This window comes from Asterias amurensis, chromosome 4 (assembly GCF_032118995.1).
Source record: "Asterias amurensis chromosome 4, ASM3211899v1".
Taxonomy (NCBI): Eukaryota; Metazoa; Echinodermata; class Asteroidea; order Forcipulatida; family Asteriidae; genus Asterias; species Asterias amurensis.
The window spans coordinates 14,033,298-14,054,348 of NC_092651.1; the positions used below are offsets into that span (position 1 = coordinate 14,033,298).

At 39.2% G+C, this 21,051-nt stretch overlaps 1 protein-coding gene and 1 non-coding gene across 2 annotated transcripts in view; both read right to left on the minus strand.

Moving 5' to 3' along the window:
• Positions 1 to 128: 128 nt before the first annotated feature.
• The window catches only part of LOC139935925 (proteasome maturation protein-like), a 62,333-nt gene continuing 41,410 nt past the window's right edge, over positions 129 to 21,051 (minus strand). The window contains exons 3-6 of the mRNA XM_071930562.1: positions 14,544 to 14,604; positions 12,243 to 12,344; positions 10,103 to 10,196; positions 129 to 873 (exon numbers count right to left, since the gene is read on the minus strand). Of these exons, the coding sequence (XP_071786663.1) occupies positions 806 to 873; positions 10,103 to 10,196; positions 12,243 to 12,344; positions 14,544 to 14,604 (325 nt within the window). The 3' untranslated portion in view covers positions 129 to 805. The remainder of the gene's footprint in view (positions 874 to 10,102; positions 10,197 to 12,242; positions 12,345 to 14,543; positions 14,605 to 21,051) is intronic.
• Trnas-aga (transfer RNA serine (anticodon AGA)) lies at positions 11,467 to 11,540 on the minus strand. The gene has a single exon. It is a non-coding gene; the product is annotated as a tRNA-Ser (tRNA).

Here is a 21,051-nt window from a genome sequence, read left to right on the forward strand (position 1 = left end):
TGAGAGACATTAAAGTTTGATGGATTCAATACTGCGCAGCCAAACTTACATAGTTGTTCTTTTAGTAACAAACCTTTGTTTACTAACAATCATTGGAATAAGAACAAAATGAAACAGCAACAAGATACTTTCAGAGATTCAAGTAATTTTTAATCACTGGATTTACAGCAATGTAATAAGAGTATGGAGTACTATTAACAGGAAATATCTTAAGGGTATCTCGTAGCTTGACTGCCAGATATTTTATGGAACGATATTCAAAGTAGAATTAAAATGGTGCATAATGTATGTTTTGTGAAGTGTGTACTAATATAGAAGCACAGTGTTTGCAATATAAGATACTTTAACCAAATAAACTTATTCCAAAACCACCAGTTGAATTATTATTCTCTCGTTTCCAACTTTCATTTTTGTCACTGAGATTTTTAGTGTATACCTAAAGCAAAATGTCTGTAAATACAACTATAAACCACTCCATAATTTAAAAAAAAAAGTTATGTACTAGCCATCCAGTAATTTCCTTCTTTGTCTTCCTAGGGTTATGACCCTGAAAGGTGTAAAAATGTATCGTTTGTAATACAGTTTGTATCAATTATGTGCTACATGAAAGTAGTCCATAAAGTATTAAGGGCGCCCTCAACGTTGACATACAATGAGACAACAAACCATAGGCATGATGGGAAAAGTGCACCAGGAAAGAAAGTGGCGCCCTTTACAATACAATTACTCCCCCGCACTAACATGTCCCTAACTATAATAAAAGAGAAGTTGATTAACTCTAACTACGAGAATGTTAATGGAGTCGTCAAAGCAGACCCAGTCTTTTCTCCATGAGAGCGTGTGGATTACCCATCACTTCAGCATCACCGGGAGCTGCAGCAAAGACAAGAAAATAACAGGAAAACTATAATTAATATTCAACTCCACTCTATCTAGTATCATGAGACACCTCAGACTGATTTAATACTAACTGCAATTGCAGATATTATGTTAAAACAATAGAGCTATTTCTATAATTGGATGAATGGCTGTTGCAAACCCTATTAACAACAAAAACGACAATATTCTTATATGAGATGTTAAATTTGTTATTATTCTGATTCTTATTTGAATTTTACTATTTAATGAGTAGGGGGGGGATGGGATTGGCTTTCGATTCCAACAGGACCTTCGTCAGAGGCATCAACAAGTAAAAACATATATATATTTATAGCAAAAAGAGGTCCCAGTTTACAGGGAGGTATTTAAACAAAGCGGGAAAATTTAATTATTATTTATTTAATATTATATAGTTCTGGTAATGAAACCAATGCTGCCTCATAAGTGAACTTAATCCAGAAATATCCTTGTAGTTTGCTACACTAAGGAAACCTGTAAACAACTAATATGAACGATTAGTGTTCTGAGTTCTTTTACAAATGACCCAACATGTTTTTATCTGCCCATTGTCTACATTTGACCAGTCAATCGTCTGGACGCATTCAAGTGAAACACAGACCACATTTAAAAGAAAGCAAATTAAATAAAGGTTAGCATCAGAACTTGCTCCTAGTTGAAACGATGAGAACTACTCTCCCCCGAGTCACATCTTCCTATAAGAAAAAAGAAACACTGTGTACCTGAACTAATTTTCACAACTGAATGAAACAAATCTAAACAAATTATCATCTGTGTTGATCGGGTTATGCAGAATTACAGCTGAAACATCTTTACATCTGCTCTTTCAGATACAAGGAGAGAGAATAACCTATTAGTAAACGTTGACGCCACAGGAACAGATCCAAACCCTTTTCTTTTGACTTATTTACACAAAATTTAAAAGATGGGAGCTGAATTTTGAAGTATGCGTTTACAAAGTTGAGGCACAGGCTGCAAGTGGACCTAGTAGCCAGCCACATCAATCTATATATGACCACAGAGCACAGCTAAGTGTTGGATTTTTTTCCGGAGGGAGGAAAACCGGTGGTCCCGAAAAATCCTTGTGACACAGGAGAGAATCAACTCATAGCTCTACCTACAAATGGCCCTAGCCAGGAATCCAACCAAGACCACAGTGATAAGGGGCCAGCAATTTACCCACCAGCCATCCATTGCCTTAGGGTAAAGGCCTTGTAGTAGAAGACATCTTGTCTAGGCGACTCAGAGGCAACCACCTGTTGAATGACAAAGGAACACTTTGGCAGCACAAGGAACTTTTTTGTAACAGTCTGTCACTATGCCCCCCCCCCTAACAAAATCATTTAACTGAAATGCAACTGTGTTCTTCTTCTTAAAGATTATCTGGAACAGGTTGCCTGTTATAATTACATCGTGTGACACGCACAGCCCTTGGGGCAATACTAAATTATATTGACTGCTTCTCACTACAATAATTAAATAAATAGTTTATTGAAGCCACTAACAGGCACGATATCTTTAACGCTTCACTTGATGGAGCTGCGGACAGGCCGGTTCCATGACGCATCACCACGAGAGGATTCAGACCTTATAATGGTCACCCTTGACAATCAGTGTTAATGCAATAACCTTCACAACTGTGTTTGATCATCCAACCAGTCAACCCAGCCGCCTATTGTCAGTACTGGTGACCCTCAGGACAGAGATAAGATTTAGTATGACACCAAGAACGAACCCAATAGGTTAACATTGACACTTAGCAGTTGTACACTTAGCTCTTCAAGGCAACAACTGCCCTGAGATGTAATGCATCAACATCAAGAATATGAATGTTCCTGGTTTATTAAATGCTATAAGGTCCAAATCTGTGAGCATTTATATTTTCGCTCAATGCGAATGCTGTGCATGCTCCGGGGTGTAATAAAGCGCTACATAAGAACTGTGTGTTGCTCTAGCACTCAAATGTTTTTCATTCGTGACCCTTTCACTTTCCCAAGAAATGTAGCGTTTTATTTCCAGCTTGACAACAGCTGCAAGAGCTCTATAATGACAATGCGCCCTACAGGTGCCAGGTACACTTTGTCAGTCACCTTCCTCATCCAAAATACCTAGAAATTTTTCAGCTTAAACTTGACTTTTGACAGTTATAACCCTGAAGATCATATTGGGGGGAAGTGAACAAATCGTTGGTCAGTTCATACGGTCAAATAACAGGTTGAGGTTGTCAGAGTTCAAATGGTTTTGGTCAAGATCAATGGCGTGGTCGTCTAGTGGAAATCCTGCCGGTCATTTCTGATTGAAATCATATCCGTGTGGTTTTAGCAATGCAGACCGCCTCTCTCTCTCAAAATAAAGAGACGCAGGAAGAACTCCGCCCACAAAAAACATAACAAAACAACAAGAACTTCGCTCACAAAAAAAAAACATAACAACTATAGAGCTTATAAATACATGTTTTTCACTTGACAACGAAGGGCACTGTTAATAAAGATGATGTAATTGTTACCGTTTTTACGAGGTCAACAATTATTTTGGGACAGACTTACGGCGGGATTTGTTGGGAACAAGTTTAGATTTTCCTAATTTTTTTCGCTGGCAGCTACGGCTGACAAATATACCAACCCAGAATTTCCAGTGTATTCTGTGCAGTCATGCACCTACTGTGATATGTTTTGTTTCACCTGTGCAAAGAGGGACAACAGGTGAACTGGAGAACACGCCTTGTAAAATCACTTTCCAGGGGGTCATTGTGTAACCCCTGATTCCAGACCTTTGTCCAAATGTTGTACAAATGTACAAATGTTTTAAACAAGAACGAACAGGCCTTCACCATCGTTTGTCATTATATTTGACTTATTGGAAGGCAAGTCCAAGCGTTCCAAGATTACAGCACATACAATGGCAGATTATCGGCCCACAAACTAGAAAGGTTATATGCTGTTCGTATGTTGTACCGTCCCCTTAAGTATGGACCCCAGACACAATATGCATTTTAACTTTACCAAGATGTTACCACAAAGAGGTCAATTAACTCAGTGAAGATGCAGGAAACATACACTACATGATTCATATTCAATGCTGTCATCTACAGGGTATTAAAGGAGCATTGACTGTTGCTTAAAAGTGCCTGGGTTGTTGCTGCAGAATAAGAGGTGGATTATAAATACAGCAAACAGGAATGGTTACGGCACAGTGGGGGTCTTCAACCTGCAAGCTTACTAATTATGGATCTGATTTGGGGTTGAACAAAAAAAAATTGACTAGAGTGGGACTCGAACCACTGACCTCCGGAGCCCTACCAACTGAGCTATCTAGCTCTATGTTGGCAGTCTCCATTTTCTGTCAATATCTTTGTTTGGGGGCGCCAGTCAGAAGCCATGCAACCGTTAACTGCCGTGTAACTATAGATCTCATACAAGTACCAATCCTTCAGAAAATGATTTATGCTTCAAATAACACCCCATTTCAATTTCTGCATTTGCATTAAGCCTAACATGCACCTGCACAAAATACTTGAATTCTTATTCAAAATGTTTAACAGAAAGGGAAGAAGCACAGACTTATTATAAACTAGTACATGTATATTTCCCAAACTTTAGCACAGAAGTATAAATCAGTATATAAAAATATGTGCAAAAAGATAATTCAAACGTTGACCATGTGCTTGTTCATTCTGCCACCCACACAAAGATCAAGCCAGTCTTTCTGTTATCCGCAACTGTCATTTCTAATCAAGATACATCATACTCATCTTCAGTTAATTGATTAAACAAATAATATTGTACATCCACAGTTATTAAAGAAAAAAATGTACACTAAAAAAGAAGAGATTCATTGATATCAAGCCATATCCTCCAAAAAATGTTCCCTATTTCCTGCTTAGGTTGCTAAAGATTGCTGTTATAGCGATCAACAACAGGAAATTCAATTTTGAAATCGGACACTTTTTCGGCAGAAATTCTTGAAAACATGTGTTCGGAATCTTGCAGAATTCAGTTTGGGAGAATTAGGACCTACAAAGCGGCAGAAGATCTAACAGAGTCAGACGTTTGGTCTTAGGTCATTCTCAAAAAGTCTTCAGCTGTATTTTGAACATGTAAACTAGCCATGGTTAAAAAAATTAGGTATTTCATGATGTTGTAAAGGAAACATGTCTGACTCAAGACATGATTTTGGTGACTCGGATTTTACTCTATTCACATCGGCAAAAGACTCAGACTTCGTCTGGAGTCTATTAAGGAGTCATGGACATGAAAAAAGCATACACAAACTTCAGATTTAATTTTTGTTATCAACTTTCCGCCATGCAACTGCAGTTTTATTCTGTAGATTTTTAAGGGACGTACCAATCACATTGTTTTTCTAATTTTCAACAGCACAGCTGAGAAACCCGAATACTAGGAAATCCGCTGATCAGCTGAAAAGTTGCATGCCTGGACCTAACATCAAGATCGAATAAGGTCAACCCCAAGAACGAATTGTCATTATCAGACAAAGTAATTCCGTCTCAAGAACCAGCCAACTTTGACACAATTTCAAGGCAGAAAAAGTCTCTCATCACGAGAAGTATATGAAATTCAATTTGGCGATAAAACGTCATCGCTAGACAATTTTCCTGGTCGACCGCATTTTTTTTACAAAGTGCTATTTTCAGACGTGTTATCTGAGGGAAAAGCATGTTTCTCCCTTGTCTGGACTCTCGGATGTCTCAGCTTTCCCCTAAGACTTTATTTTACCACCATACTCGAGAAAGAGACGCCCTAACAAGAAGCATGTCCCGCCCTGACAAGCAGGCAGGAACATTTCAGTTGATCCGAACAGCTTTTCCAGAAGATCCATCAGGCTATAATGTTAAATAAAAATGGAGCCACTCTTTAATAGCCGAACAGAGTAAAGCCATCTACAGGTCATGTTTAAAGGGATGGTATTCAAGTGGAGAGTTCATCTTAACTCTTTAGTTTACTAAAATAACAACAAATTATAAAAATTTGAAAGGCTGATCAATCTTACTTGCAGGCCGAGTACCCGAATTGCCCTGAAAAATAATACAACATGCTTGAACTGCAGCCAGCCTCATTGACCCATATATGACCACAGCCCGAGATCAAAAGTGCCCACAGAAAAAACACTTCTGGCACAGAAGAGAAACACTGAACATCTCCCATGGTGTTTTTGATAGTTCATACAATGGGAAATGAAGAGCAATGAATACATCCCTGCTTAGCCAGTAGTGACAGCGGGTACCAACCGCATCTAAGGCCCCAGCATTGTGAGCGGACACAAACCATCAGAAATCTCAGAAATGATTTATCTCTGCAGCTAAAGGGGACGCCTTGAATGCTCACAGTCTCTTTAAGACTAGTGTGTTTCACCCATTAGAGACTAGGTTATCGCCGGCTTGGGTGTCCAATTATCGCCACATCTGCCAGAGAACTATAATTGAGCATAAAGGGACCTCAAAGTGAAATACCTTGCGTGACTCTTTTCCTCAAAGAGTCTTTCAACAAATTCTTTTCAAACCCAGAGAATGATTTCAGAGCATGCAGGTGAGGTACTTGTTGCGTTTACTCACAATGCAAAAGTGCAGTGTGAGGCGCTGCAATATACTCAACTCTGGCTACGAAGAGCAGTTTAATCAAAAGATTTTGCTTATTAAGAGTGCATGCTGAAGTTCCGAGTCTAATTTCTGCTTTGTTTTCTTTCTTTTGCTTCTTATAACAGCGTTCCCACATTATAAAGAGAGTCGACTGTCATAAATTCTACCATCCTCTCAATGTTAAGCTTGATAAACAAAGGCACCTCGATTACCAAGTCACCCCCAGCCCCCATGAAAGAAAAAATAACAGCAATATTGAGACATAAAACAAACAGTAAAGACAAACCCAGATGGGTTTGTCACATGGGCGTGGCTAAGAGATTGATCACCACCAACGTCACATTTTTTCGATTGGACTTTCCAGGACCTCTGCAATTATCTTGAAGAAAGTACAGTGGCACTTGACATCCTGGGGGTCCTTATATTACCACCTGGAAATCCCTGCGATTGTAACCCTCACAAGCAATAGCTCTCAGTGTGTCAAAGACGCATGTGACGTTAAATGGGTGTGTCGGGGCTGAATGATATCTCGCACTAAGGTGGACAGATCCTCCAAGCGGACAAATTGGGTTTAATGACTTAGGGAAATCAGAGTCAGGTTGGAGGCGAGGGATTAAGGGGGGTATCGGCTCTTGATCTGGCTCGGGGTAGGGGTAGGGGAGGAGTCGAATAATGGATGTTGGAGTTTTCCATTCATTCAGACGGTAGTCACCAAGGGATATATTACATTACTGTATGGCTCCTGCTGCTATATTTAGTTGCAAACTTATGTTCTGGGGGGTCATTTCCACGGCAACTGATTTGCTGCGCTCAAAAACCAATCTGTGCATTATTGTAAAGGGAAGTTTTTAGATCCCGCTGCTAATTACCGAAATCAAACTAGCCTCTAAGACAACAGAGTTGAAGCAATTACTCTTGAAAGTTTGGATTACAACCGAGTCCCTTGTGGATTATTTTCTGCAACACTTGCACATTTCTGAAAAAGTAACACAGGAACTGTATACACAGGAAGATACAAGTAACTGGTCAAAATCATGTCATGATTTGCAGTATTTGAGATTGCATTCCTTGAGTTTAGTTTTGACCCATAGTCAAATAAATCAATATTGAAATGCTCAACTCATTTGGTTGACTGTTATTATTGACAGACTTTGGAATGCTAGGTAATAATGGTTTACGTAGTTCAGAGCATGTACACATTACTGAGAACTATGGATTTAGCTGGTTAGTAAGTAATAAAAATAATAATATCGAAGTCTTATATAGCACACGTATCTACCAACAAGGTACTCAAGGCGCTTAGCATTTTAACAGAAAGATAGGTTTATGAAGTTATGAAAAATCTGAGACCCACTTATGTAAGGGTTTACAAGGTGCTATGGCATGTATGGTGCATTCAGCAGCCACAGCCAGGAACACAGGGGCAAACCCCTTCTCTTTTCGATAAGTGCACTGGGTTCTTTTTATGTGCGTTACACAACACACAGGACCAGCGGCTTTACGTCCCATCCGAAGGAAGTGATGGTTAAGTGTCTTGCTTAAGGACACAAGTGTTACGACTGGGACTTGAACAGAGTTTGAATTCGGTGCTCTTAATCGCTCCGCCACTACACTTCCACAAGTTTGTCAATCAGGCTATGGTACCCTCTGTTCAAGTTCTGCTGACAGACAAACACCTCAACCAATCTCCACCCCACTACCTCCAAGTACTCATTCATCCCTATGAGTTCTACCTCAATTCCTGTCTTACCATCATTGCTCGTTGATCAAATACTGCATCCCACCTCAGCATTTTACAGCAAACATCTCATGCACCACATTACAAACTCCTCCAGAAATAGGGAAACTTAAATGGAGCACTGGTTACTATAAAGTTAGTGTACCGTAAATTGAGACCCCTCCTGCGACATGTTTGTAGTAATCCATAGAGGTATGAGTAAAATGAAGTGGGAGATTTTCATTGTATATCTCCTTCCACAGGAAATGCATAGAATTTAAGGCAATGTCAAAACATGGCATACTTCTACACATGATGCAGCAATTTTGTTGTAGCTACAAATTGGATACTTCAAGATTTTAACCGGTTCTAATCCATCATGAGAATCAGAAGTTCAGAACAACGGAAAGCCAGGGTACTCATGATCGTTTATGCTGGCTCTCTAAATTCTGGGTGTATTTTAAGCTAACCTGTAAGGGAGGACCAGCCAGCCATACCAGAAAATACCAGGGCAAACCCCATTCTTCAACGATTATTTGTACTGGGTTCATTTACGTGCATTACGGCACATCCTTAGGATAAAGCAATAATGGTTAAGTGCCTTGCTTAAAGGAACACGTTGCCTTGGATCTGTCGAGTTGGTCTTTGAAAAGCGTTTATAATAAAATGCATACGGGTAGAAAGATGTTGTAAAAGTAGAATACAATGATCCACACAAACACGCCTCGAAATTGCACGGTTTTCCTTTTACCTCGTCGACTACCACCGTCGGCCATTTATGGTTTTGACTCCCATAAATGGCCGACCGTGTTAGTTCGCTAAGTAAAAGGAAAACCACGCAATTTTGAGGCAAATTTGTGTGGATCATTGTATTCTACTTTTAAAACATATTTCCAACCATATGCATTTTAAAACAAGTGGTTACAAACGCTTTTTATAGACCCACTCGTCCGATCCAAGGCAACATGTTCCTTTAACAACACAAGTGCCAAGACCAGGACTCAAACCTTCACTCATCTGATCAGAAACACCAGAGCTTGACCACTCGACAATGACAAGACATTTGCTTCTGCCCCATTTTACATTCTTAAAATCATTTTACTGTACACAAAGCCATGGAGGGCAGGTTAGTTTGGAACATGTTCCACTATGAAGCAGGTAAAGGGAAGAGCAACTGGGTCCACAAACAAGGAGAGCATAATAATCTATTTCCTCTTCCTGTTTGAGTACAATAGAGAGCAACTGAAGCCTGTTGATACAATGAAGAATTATTGATGTGAGAATAACAATGAGGTGAAGTGAAAGTATGTCCAATTGGATGGATTGGTTTGGGCTCTTCCTGTCATGATCCAGTAAGAAAAGGGATAAAGTCAGTAGAATTAGTGCCTTGGAATATGCACACTCTTCTCTGCTTTTCTGAAATGAGAAAAAACTATTAATAGTTGTACGGCAAGTTACAGGTCAACAAATTTGGGTGGCACAAAATATTGTTCAAGTTTGCACAGCTTTTCCTTCTCCTATCGTGAAGTTCACTTCTGTTACGAATAAAAGGAAAAAGTGGGTTATTATAAGAGAGATTTTGGCACTGAGCCAGAAACTTAGTAATAATTTCAGGTCTGTTAGAAAAGAAAACCAAACTTTACCTCAGGCTTCTGTGTTGTTCCAGGCCCAGGTAAGTGAACATGAACAAACTTATATCAGCATTAATTGCTCAATAAACAAACCTGTAGTCTACTTGACTCCAATCAACTTGCTCTAAGATTGTGTGTCTGCATGAGGTGCAGGATATGCAGCTCTTTTGTAAACAGATGATGTCATGAATCTGAGTCTGAGTCTGTAGCAGTTAAGTTAATCTTAAATCAAAATGGAGGCATCATTTTTGTTCCTCTTACCATTGAGAAAATCTTCAAAGCCGATGGATTCATCCCGTCCAAGCAATGTATCCAGGGAAGCATTTGAGCTCATCAGGCAGGGTGCTCTCTGGATCTGAAGAATGCACAATTCAATAGAGTGTTTAAAAGAGTTGTGTTTTGGTTCTCTTTTTGTGGTGTTTGCTTGTTTGTTTGAGTGTGTGTTGGGGTGTTTGCTTGAGCTTGTTGTTTGTTTGTGGGTTATTTTTTTTATTTATTTTTTGGTTTGTTGTTGTTTTTTTTTGTTTTTTTTTGTTTGTTTTTTTTTGGGGGGGGAGGGTAGGTTATGCCAGTACTTGAGAGGGGCCAAATCATGGATCCTACTGAATTAGGCCTGAATGTGCTAGCTACCTGGTGTAAATTTAAAAATAAATGAGTGGTCATCCATGTCATACAACATGCCTAATATCTAGCAGAGGGAGCCCCCCCCCCCACGTTCCCATCTGTTTTCCCTCTTTTACTAAGAAGTACCCTCCTTAAATTGGTAAAGGGGGGGGGGGTGGTAACATTTGTAAGTACGAGTGCACAAGAGTGTATTAAAGTATGAGAACTTCGAGGGTGGGGGCAACATTTCAAGACCAAATAAGAGGGGGGTACACCATGCCACATAGCGAGCAACAAAACACACTCTAAGTGTTGTCATTGATAAGTTTGACAAAATATTTCAAACTAGTATACTGATATCACAATAGGTGATGGCAATAATAACCAATAATATATAGGCCTATAGAAATAACATGTATCACATAAATTCAGACACACTAAATGTATAAAAAATGCAAAATCAATAAATTACAAAACATGAATTATAATAAATGCACATTCACACATCACGTATTATAATAAATGCAAATTCACAAAATCACAAAGCATATATAATTGAACATTCACAACACCAATTAATCAAATCAAATCAACAAATGCACATTCATAAAATCACAGGTACATGCACACAGTATATGCACTAATAATAAAGTTTCAAAATGTAGCGAGACGAAATACTGCAAATTAATCACAAATCAATTAAAGGACAATATGAACATAACAAAATTACACTTTCATAAACAATGTCATTGAGAATCACAAACGAATAATAAATATTGTTAAATGCATTGACTGTCAAAACCAGGAAAGCTGCAGTATGATGGTTTGCAAAGTGGTTTGTCCATATGGAACACATTTGTGAGCACACCATGTGAATATTGTCTCTCTTGAACATGGTGGTTTTTAATAGATGTTAAATTTGCATCGGGGATAAAGAATATTAACTTTTGGTTTTTAACCATATATACACCGATGTATGAAGCACTGTATACTCAGTACTTTCCCGAAAAAAATCACAGGCATTTTACTCGGGTGGGATTTGAACCCACGACCTTTGCTATTCTAGAGCAGTGTCATACCAACTAGACCACCGAGATTGCCCGGTAGCTAGAGGCAGTTTGAATCCTATGTTTTAGCAGCAGGTACTGCAAACAATTTAATAGATGTTAAATTTGCATGGTGGTTTTTATTTCAAAACCATGCATGTTTAAAACCGGTTATTCCCATGGTGTTACCCAAAGCTATCCATTAAAGACAACAACTCGGGCCATGCTAGAATCAAGCCACTACAGCTATGGATTTTGGCTGCAGCAACAATGATCACATAAAAGAAATTTTTAGCATTTCAGCCAAAGCCGCTCCTGTAGTGGCTATGGACTTGGCTCCAATTTTATAGAGCTGCTAATGCAACACTTGGCAGGATACCAGTCAGAGATGGTACAAGTGACATGGTACTTTGGCTGGTGACCTTATACTGGTAAGCACAATTTTGTTATGCTGATAAATAATAATAAATAATGGACACTTAATAAAGCGCCAGTATACAAAGGAACAACAAGCAATGAAAGTAGCAAACAACAAAAATAAGAAAATAAACTTAACAAAAAGCTTCCCTATGAAAATGAGTTTCTAAACTGTTCTTGAATGTGTTTAGTGATTTGGAGAGTTTCACAGTGTCCGGGAGGGAGTTCCAAAGCTTTGATAGCTGAAGAAGCGCTATGAAATTGATCTCTGGCCTTAATATGATACTTCTACGAGATTAAAGAGACGTTAAATGAGGACCCTCAAATGAAGATACCTGTTTCGCTGCGTGGATCTCCATCTGTAGTTTCAGTGGTGCATGAAGGCCCTGGGTCTTACGTAGCATCAGAAACTCCTGCTGCTGGCTTCTGCTCAAATGCTACAAACAAATATAAAACATTAGTTTTTTCGTTAGTTTTTTTATTTATTGAGACGTCAGTGGCTAACATTTCACATGGATCCAAGAGTACAGCTACTTCACCACACATTTTGTATTTCATTTAATTTCATTTGATTTATTATTAACTTTGGTTAGGAAGCCAACTCTCAGAAAGGCGAACTCAATCTCTAAATTAGCCAAGAACCCCGTAAGAGAAGACAAAGAAAGAAGTTTCAGTTTTACATGTAGGAGGAAAAATCACAGAGAATTATTCCAGGGAAAACCCAGGTAAGGACTGAAAAACAAATCCACACAATGCCCTCGGCGTGATTCGAACTGGGGTCCTAGAGGTGGAAGATGAGCAGCAGATACCATTAATAGTGCCAGCCCAACCGACACAATGGTTTTGTAGGCCATGACATGGTCAATCCTCAACAAATTTAAACGAGTAAACACAAAACTTGGTATTCCATTGGTTACCAAATCTCCCAAACTATTATATGGGCTGAATTAACCAATGTTACCAACAGCGATTGCCGCGGTGCCCTGTTCTTTTTGCTGTGGTGCCCTGTTAAAGTCAATACAAGTTAGTAGGCATCTACTTACTTCCTATCATAGAAGTGTCACTTTTACTTCTCAATAAAAAAAAATCAGAGGATTTCAATTTTTGATGAATGACTCAACACAATTAAGGTTTAAAATCCAGTTAATACTTATACACAAAGGGCTTTACAGGTGACAAGATCGGCATGGTTAAAGTTGACATCATAATTAGATGACTTCCTCTATCTCTTGACTCATTGCTATTGTTTATGTTGACAATCTGGTGTTAATATATGACTCCATGTGCTGGACTGCACCAGGGTGGGGAGATTTTTAATTGGAGGGAGTGATGCTCCGAGACTGATAACATTTCCTAATGGGAAGGGCCGATTCTACTTTAAACTAGTTACACAAGGTATCTTTGACGACAAGATTTCATTATTTCATATACATGTAGGGCCGATCATTTCCTTGCGACAAGGGCCCAATCACATAGACCTGCTTTGAGGAAAAAAAAACAGCTAAGTGCAACAAAATTTTGCCAGAGCAGATACAATTTGTGATTGGCATCCTGCTCATTTCCTCTTCGAAAATTGTTAAGCAATATTTTCTGTTAAGCAGCTTTATCAAATTGTGCCCAGAACTCGAACCGCCACTCTGTTGATCAGAAACACCAGAGCTTAATTAAGTCCAGTGCATTTGACCACTCAGCCATGACGCACTAGATCTTTCAGACAGTCAAGTAGCTGAGACAAATGGTCAAAGAAGTTTGAATTACTCAGGAATTACCCGGCCCCTGTTTGAGATTAAATTATAAAGTTATAAAAAAAAATGGGCGTAACCTGAAGACACTTGGTTGGAACTCTAATAAGACAACCATCATATTGAAAGAGTAGGCGATAATTTGAGCCATCGTGTGGGCGTTAAAGGGGAGGGGAGGGGGGAGCAAATTCTCCCACATCCTCAAACAAATACATGTATGGCCTGATGCTCTTGTAAAATTAGACACAAAGTAAATTGTACACATCCTCCGGGTTGCCATCCTTTTGATGTCAGCAGATCTAATTGTGCATGAGACGGAGCAGATGGACCACAACCAGAGGGGAAGTTGTAGTCTTCACTCATTAATCCCGACAAGACATTGCAATCTAATTTAAAATGTCTTTAATTGCTGGAAGAGTTCAATCTCCTACACGTGCGTACAGACCACTTTGAAGCCATCACCACTCCTTAGGAGTATGCAGCATCGGTAGTCACACAGGGTACTAGTCATTCACATTGACAATCTCTACCCCCTACATTTACTTCAATGTGATAAGAAGGTTATAGACCTTTATTACGGTGTGGCCATCTTGATTTTACTCCATTCCCACTCATTGTAACCAAACTGAGGCTGGACGAAAAAATAGTCTGGTGCCATGTTTGCGCAATGAGTGTTAGCATTCATTACTGTTATGGAAACAGGGAACATGACCAAGATGATGACAGCGTGATAAAGGTCTATTGCCATGACTGGGATTCGAACCCTACACTCCGATGACTCAGCCTTAAGATGTTTAGCCTGATGTACTAGACGGCCTCGGCCATGAAACACTATTAGGATAATTCAGTATGATCGTTACAATAATCCCTGCGAATAAACACAGGAACACTTACAAATTTCTCAGACTCTTCAAGAGGATGCGATGATGTTAACGACTCCTTGATACTTGACGGCCTGCAAGTATAAAAAAAGAAGGAAGTCTTGTAAATAAATGAAGCAGGTCATAACAGATATTAATCATGCAGTTACCAACTTTACCAAAACAAATATGAAAGGAGGGAACCAGAATAGTCTTTTCTCTCAGCCCGATGCCGCGGCCCCAGCCAAGCCCTCTGCCTTTGCCCCCAGTTTCGACCTTTGGCCAAAGAGCAACCTCCTTACACAAGGGCAATAAATTTCACTCGGCAATCTATTTTCATCTTGATATATCGCTACTGTATTATATTCTTTAAACTGAGCGCCCTTGAGCGATAATGTCTTTAATTTGTTGATACTGTGGAAATAAAAAAAAAGGTGCATGCAAGATACTGGTATACTTCAATGACTTACATTGTGCACAGCAAAACAAAGCGCAAATTTTCACAGGTTTGTCATTTCATGTATATGATTGACCACACAAAACATACACACTGTCATAAGACAATTTTGTCAGCTAGCTACAGTGGATACCAAAACCTTTAAAACAGTGCCTTAATACAATGTTGAAAAATAAAAACCAGAAGTTAAACATTTGTAAATTTGCTTTAATTGCACCACAGAAGAAACGTTGAAACAGGTGTGTCATGTACTGGACATTAATAATACCCCCAGCCCATGCCAAGATTTAATTGTATGGTTAACAATTAAGACACACCAGCCGGTGCCGGTCACATTAAGAAACCACCAAGCAAAGAGTGGAGATGACACCTGACACATTCGGACCAGCAGGAAATATAGAATTTGGGAACTTGTCACATGGGGGGCTCATTGACCAGGGATGGGGGGGGGGGGGGGAAGGAGGTGAAGGAAGGGGTGGTGATTTATGCTGTTGCTTGCCCCCAAGATGCTATCTAGATTTTTCCTAATGAATTAGTTAATTCTTCTTTCCTTGGAGATTATCAAGGGAGGGTACACAAGTCACTTCTTATAATAAATTTTTTAACAAAATGTGAAAAAGTTGACAAGCTGGTGATTGCAGAAGAATGAAAGTTTGCATTGGGATAAAGAATAAATTTTGGTCCAGTAAAGGTTTTGGAGCTAGAGCGCTGCTTTCTTGTAGATTTCCTCCCAAAACTTGTAGATTTCCTCCCCAAACTTATGGCTCTCGTGAAGGGGGGGGGCCACCCACTATCCTATCAAGTACTTGTACCATCATAACCTTCTAATATGAATGGTGACACCTGTTCATGTTAGCGTACTTCATACCTTACCATGTTCGAGAACGATGTGGTGGGGTTTTTCTTTTTTTGGGGGGGGGGGGGGGGGGTGACAGCTGCAACAATCTGCGAGCATTTGTTATTTATGTTGGTAACACCTGAATCATATCACTTTCATTTTCACCTTGTCCTTTCACTTTTGCCAGACAACTTCCTCATTTCCTAACCAAAATAAGTAATACCATAATCCCTAACCCACCCTCCAAAAAAGTACAAAGAAACAATGCACAGAAAAAGGAGATTGAGTTCCTGCCAGACTAAACAATTTATTTAATTTTTTTTTCAAGATGGCATGATGATATGTCCTAGGACACTTCTTGAAAGACTAAAAAGTCCAGTTAGGTGTCGTTAACCGGATTCCTAATGCTTTTCACACAATTTCAACTTGCATGGATCTCTTCTAGTGCCCCCAGCTTAGAATCCCCCCCCCCATCATTCATCCCCCAAATGAAATCAAAGGAATATAATAAAATCTGAATATCGGTTATAACTGTACAAAATCCTAAGGCAGGAATTCGATTTTGTTCAAAAGAAGTCCGTGAACTTTATAACCCAACCATAATAAATGGAAGGAAATGTGCACACGATCGGAATTTCCAGTATTTCCTGTTTGTGAGTGCTGTGGGTAGCCAGTGCTTTTTTAAGACAGGACTGGTCCTTTCGCTATGGGCAGTGCGTGCTCATAACTGCTTGTCGTGGCCGAGCGGATAAGAGCACCGGATCCAAGCTCCAGTGTTTCTGTTCAGCAGAGTGTGGGTTTGAGGACACTTTTACTATACCATTACTGCTGGGTCCTTCAGATGCGACAGAAAGCCGTTGGGTCTGCGTGTTATGTAATGCATGAGAAAGGACCCAGTGCATTTTTCAAAAAGAGGAGGGGTTCGTCCTGGTAATTCTAGTCTGATCGGCTGCAGATTGTGCCGCAGCATATTGTAAACCATTACATGGTGCTTTATATAGAAATTGGTCTCATACTTCAAAAACGTAGCTCCAAAATAATTGAATGAAAAACTGAATATTGAAGCGCGTTAAGCGTTACTGAGCGACGGATATGAGCACATAAAAGAAGCAACTATTAGGGGGCCTAACAACCCGTATTCCGTCTGCTTTTTACTCAATAGATTACTGGATCCCACACTGCACAGCCAAACCTATAGCAATGGGTATGCCAATCTCAACTGAATCATCCACATGTTCACCCTAAAGGCTTCAGATGAACATGGGACAGCTCCTAGCAAAAAAAACAAACATTTTAGAACATGATATGCGCAACTGGTCAGCAATATTTTTCAGACAACAGCCCATATGACTTCCTATCAGGAAGTGGTCTACACCTTTATTACTTACTAACACATGGTATCCCTTCATAAATCAACCCAGCTGCTATAAAATTTACTCTATAACTGCTTTACTCTATAAACTTCACTTTTATCCTATTCTTTCTTCAGAGACACAAACGTAATGCTATTCATACCAGTACGTACCACATTACATGTGCTTTTTTTCCCCCCCTTCTAAACAATCTAATTGAGTTAGAGCACTATCCTATTTCCCCCATGATGTATTTCCCATGTAGACACTACTTTCTTTATATACCAGGGAAGGAAGACATTTTGAAGTGGGTGTAAACAGGGATATCACACTCCACATTTGGAAAAGTTCTTTCCCCAAAGTATACTTGTGACTTACAAACTTACAATCCCCCTCCATGGGAGAAAGCTTTAATGCTGCTGTAAACTGACAGATAACATCATTTTTACAACATGTCAAAATTGAAGTTTCTAAACAAAAACCAGCCAAGGAATATTTTCTATGCATTTCATTAGTTACTAGGACAAGAGTTCCCTTGATCCGCTACATGTAATAGTAGTCCCAAAGTATTAGTCCCGGCCGATTTCCTACCTTCCACCCAGGTAGTTGTTAATAAGCAGGACAATTCTTTTCAAAACTAAACAGTCTACAGAATTCCGAAATCTACCGACAGATAGAATAAATAAGGACAAGTTCTCAAAGAACTGTATACATGGTGTTACCGCAAACCGAATACATTTATACATGTAGATATCACATACACACACTTACATGTCCAAGATTTACATTTGGTTGTGTGCAATTACTATAATCTTGGGGGTTGGGGGGTTACAAAAAAAGTAACAAGGGAAATGCCCACCCCAACACCATACTGCCGCCCGTTTAGCATGTGGATTATTTTCATGCACTGAAATAATTTTGTGCAGGGTTTGATTGACCTGTCGCCAAATAAATACCATTGACAACCAAATCCAGCTTTCCGCCTAAATCACCAAGGAACTGCAAGTGCTACTACCCCCCCCCCCCCCCCACAGTGACCGAGCCTCTCTAAGCACCTCTCTTCTAAGCATATCAACAGCCCAATGCAGTAGGTTTCCTGTACACCACTTATTACATGGGGTCCCCTGATGTTTCCTACTGATAAGCACCCTTACATTATCCACTCACTTGCCACCTATTTGGTGCCCACCGTGTGCACCCGTTTTTCGTTGTTTGTGGTCTACGGACAATAAGTTTATTAACAACTGCCAACAGGGACAGGTGTTTTCATACTTGAAGTGACTTTTTTAGTTAGCATTTTTGTTTCTTTTCTTATACCAGCTTCATGTAATGACAATACCGTTTCTTTTGCTTGGATGGAAATTATTGTCCATCTGTAATGATCATCTTGTAAAAAGTTACACGCAGAATTGATGAGGATTACAAGACCCTGGCATCATGCAGTAGCTCCAGAACACTTAAAGGAACACGTTGCCTTGGATCGGACGAGTTGGTCAAAAAAAAAGCGTTTGTAACCGTTTTTTATATACTGCATATGGTTGGAAAGATGTTTTAAAAGTAGAATACAATGATCCACACAAGTTTGCCTCGAAATTGCGTGGTTTTCCTTCTACTGTGCGAACTAACACGGTCGGCCATTTATGGGAGTCAAAATTTTGACCCCCATAAATGGCCGACGTGTTAGTCGACGAGGTAAAAAGAAAACCACGCAATTTTGAGGCATGTTTGTGTGGATCATTGTATTCTACTTTTACAACATCTTTCTACCCATATGCATTTTATAAAAAACGGTTACAAACGCTTTTCAAAGACCAACTCGATCGATCCAAGGCAATGTGTTCCTTTAAGATCCAACCGCAGTAATGTGTAACTATTTTTATTGACGTGATTAAATGACATTGCAAAACCCTTCCTTAAACAAGCCAACAACTAAACGAGACCGACATACATGTAGGTTTTTTAATCTTGTTCATCCAAGAGCTTACAGTTGGTTGCAGCTTACTTCTGTTGATTGATTTAGTTTGTTAACACATTGTTTATTGATTTACATGTACATTCTCCAAAACACCTTGTTTCTTCCCCTACATTCTTCATTGAGACTTTGCCTATTTTTATTTGGACGTGTTATATAAGATTGGTAGAGCTAACAAAATAGTTTCAGACAGTCTTCAAGTTTTGTGTGATCAAACACTTCATGAAATAACAAACCTATTTCAGTTGGAAAATACTAAAACAAAACAAAATAATTTTGTCAGCATGTAGCTGTAATCACATTGTCCTTAATTTTGGTTGCAAAAATCAAAATGGCAGTTATTTAGGTTTTCAGATACAGTTTTCCTGAACATGATAGAGGGAAATATTCTGCAGAGAAAATAAATGTCCTTGTGTGAACGATAATATTCAACAAGCAACTGCAACTGAACAACCCTTAAAAAATCTCTCACACTAAAAAAACCCCACTGAAACCCCAAACATGAAACATTTTCAAGATAAATTCTTCCCTAGAGGAAAGTGGGGGAACAGGATGTCGGAGTGATTAAGAGCACAAGCAGTTACAGCTCTTCCTTCCTTCAATTAAGACGCAAACATCATGTTAGGGTTGAATTGGGTGGGGTTAGATTTTAGCCTACGCCCTCTAGAGACCACCTTCCTGGTGCTCCCTTCCTGAAACTGGGCAAACCTTTTTCAAGGTTAACTTATTTGTTTGAACACCAACAAAACCATCAGAAGTTTGGCTATATCCAAATTAGCGAATACAACTGCAACTGTGGCTCGGCCATTTCAGAATCATTGCCTACAGCTACAGCTTGAGACCAGCTTCAAAGACCAGTGTAAACACTACATGTATGTAAGGCCCATTGAACATAAACAAATAACAAGACGGGGAAGTTCAAGTTGAATAAGTTATTGGAGTCATTCATGAGATAATAGTGAGCAAACCCCCGTATAAAATTGCACGCATCAGGTTTTGCACTCACAAGTATCTCGCATTAAAGATTAAAACTAATTGTCATACTCTTTTATCAACAACTACTGCATTTCTGACAAAACCGTTTCACACATTTCACAGAAATTTTGTCCACCACGTCAATCTTCACGATGTGTAAATCTGTGGACATTTATCTTACAAATGTTGAACACACATTTTAACATCCAAAGAATGAGGAAAACAAAGCCACACCCATTTTGAAACATTGGCAAACTGATTTCTTCTGTTCTACTCACTTCTTCTCTTCTATTCACTTCTCACTTCTGAAGCCTCCCCAAAATTTCATGACATTAAATTGCTGCTTTAGCCTATTCACACAGTTATAACCAACCCATTCATTTCCATCATGTGCAAGTCATAGGCAAAAACTAGTAGGTCTTTCAGCATGTCTGGTGCCCTCTACTGGTTACAAAGGTTCATTTTAAGATTGTGGAAACAAGTTGTGGAAACAAGTCATGCAAACGTACCATGTACTAATTTCAGAATGAGTATTGTAAATGAGTATTGTGATGAAATAAAATGCCAACTAATCATTTGACACTTTATTAGCAGATTGACCTGAGGTTGAATGGTTGGTACCAAGTGTAGACATGTTTACAGATCTATACAGTATTATCAGTATCCCACAGCATTGTCAGCCTGCATTGTGTGGCACTGCAGCTGCCTGATGACCATGGAAGCAACTCTGCTGTTGAATTTAGGCCCCTATAATGACCACTATCAAACCACAGTTCTCTTAGATGACATCAAAATAAAATAAAGGAAACAGAATCAACATTCTTGCTAACTAGATTTCAGCATTTGTTCAAGTGTTGCATTTTCCCCATTGCCCATTATAGAAATATAAACATTGTACAACTTCTCAAATTATTAATGGCATCTGACGTGCCCCCCCCCCCCCCCCCA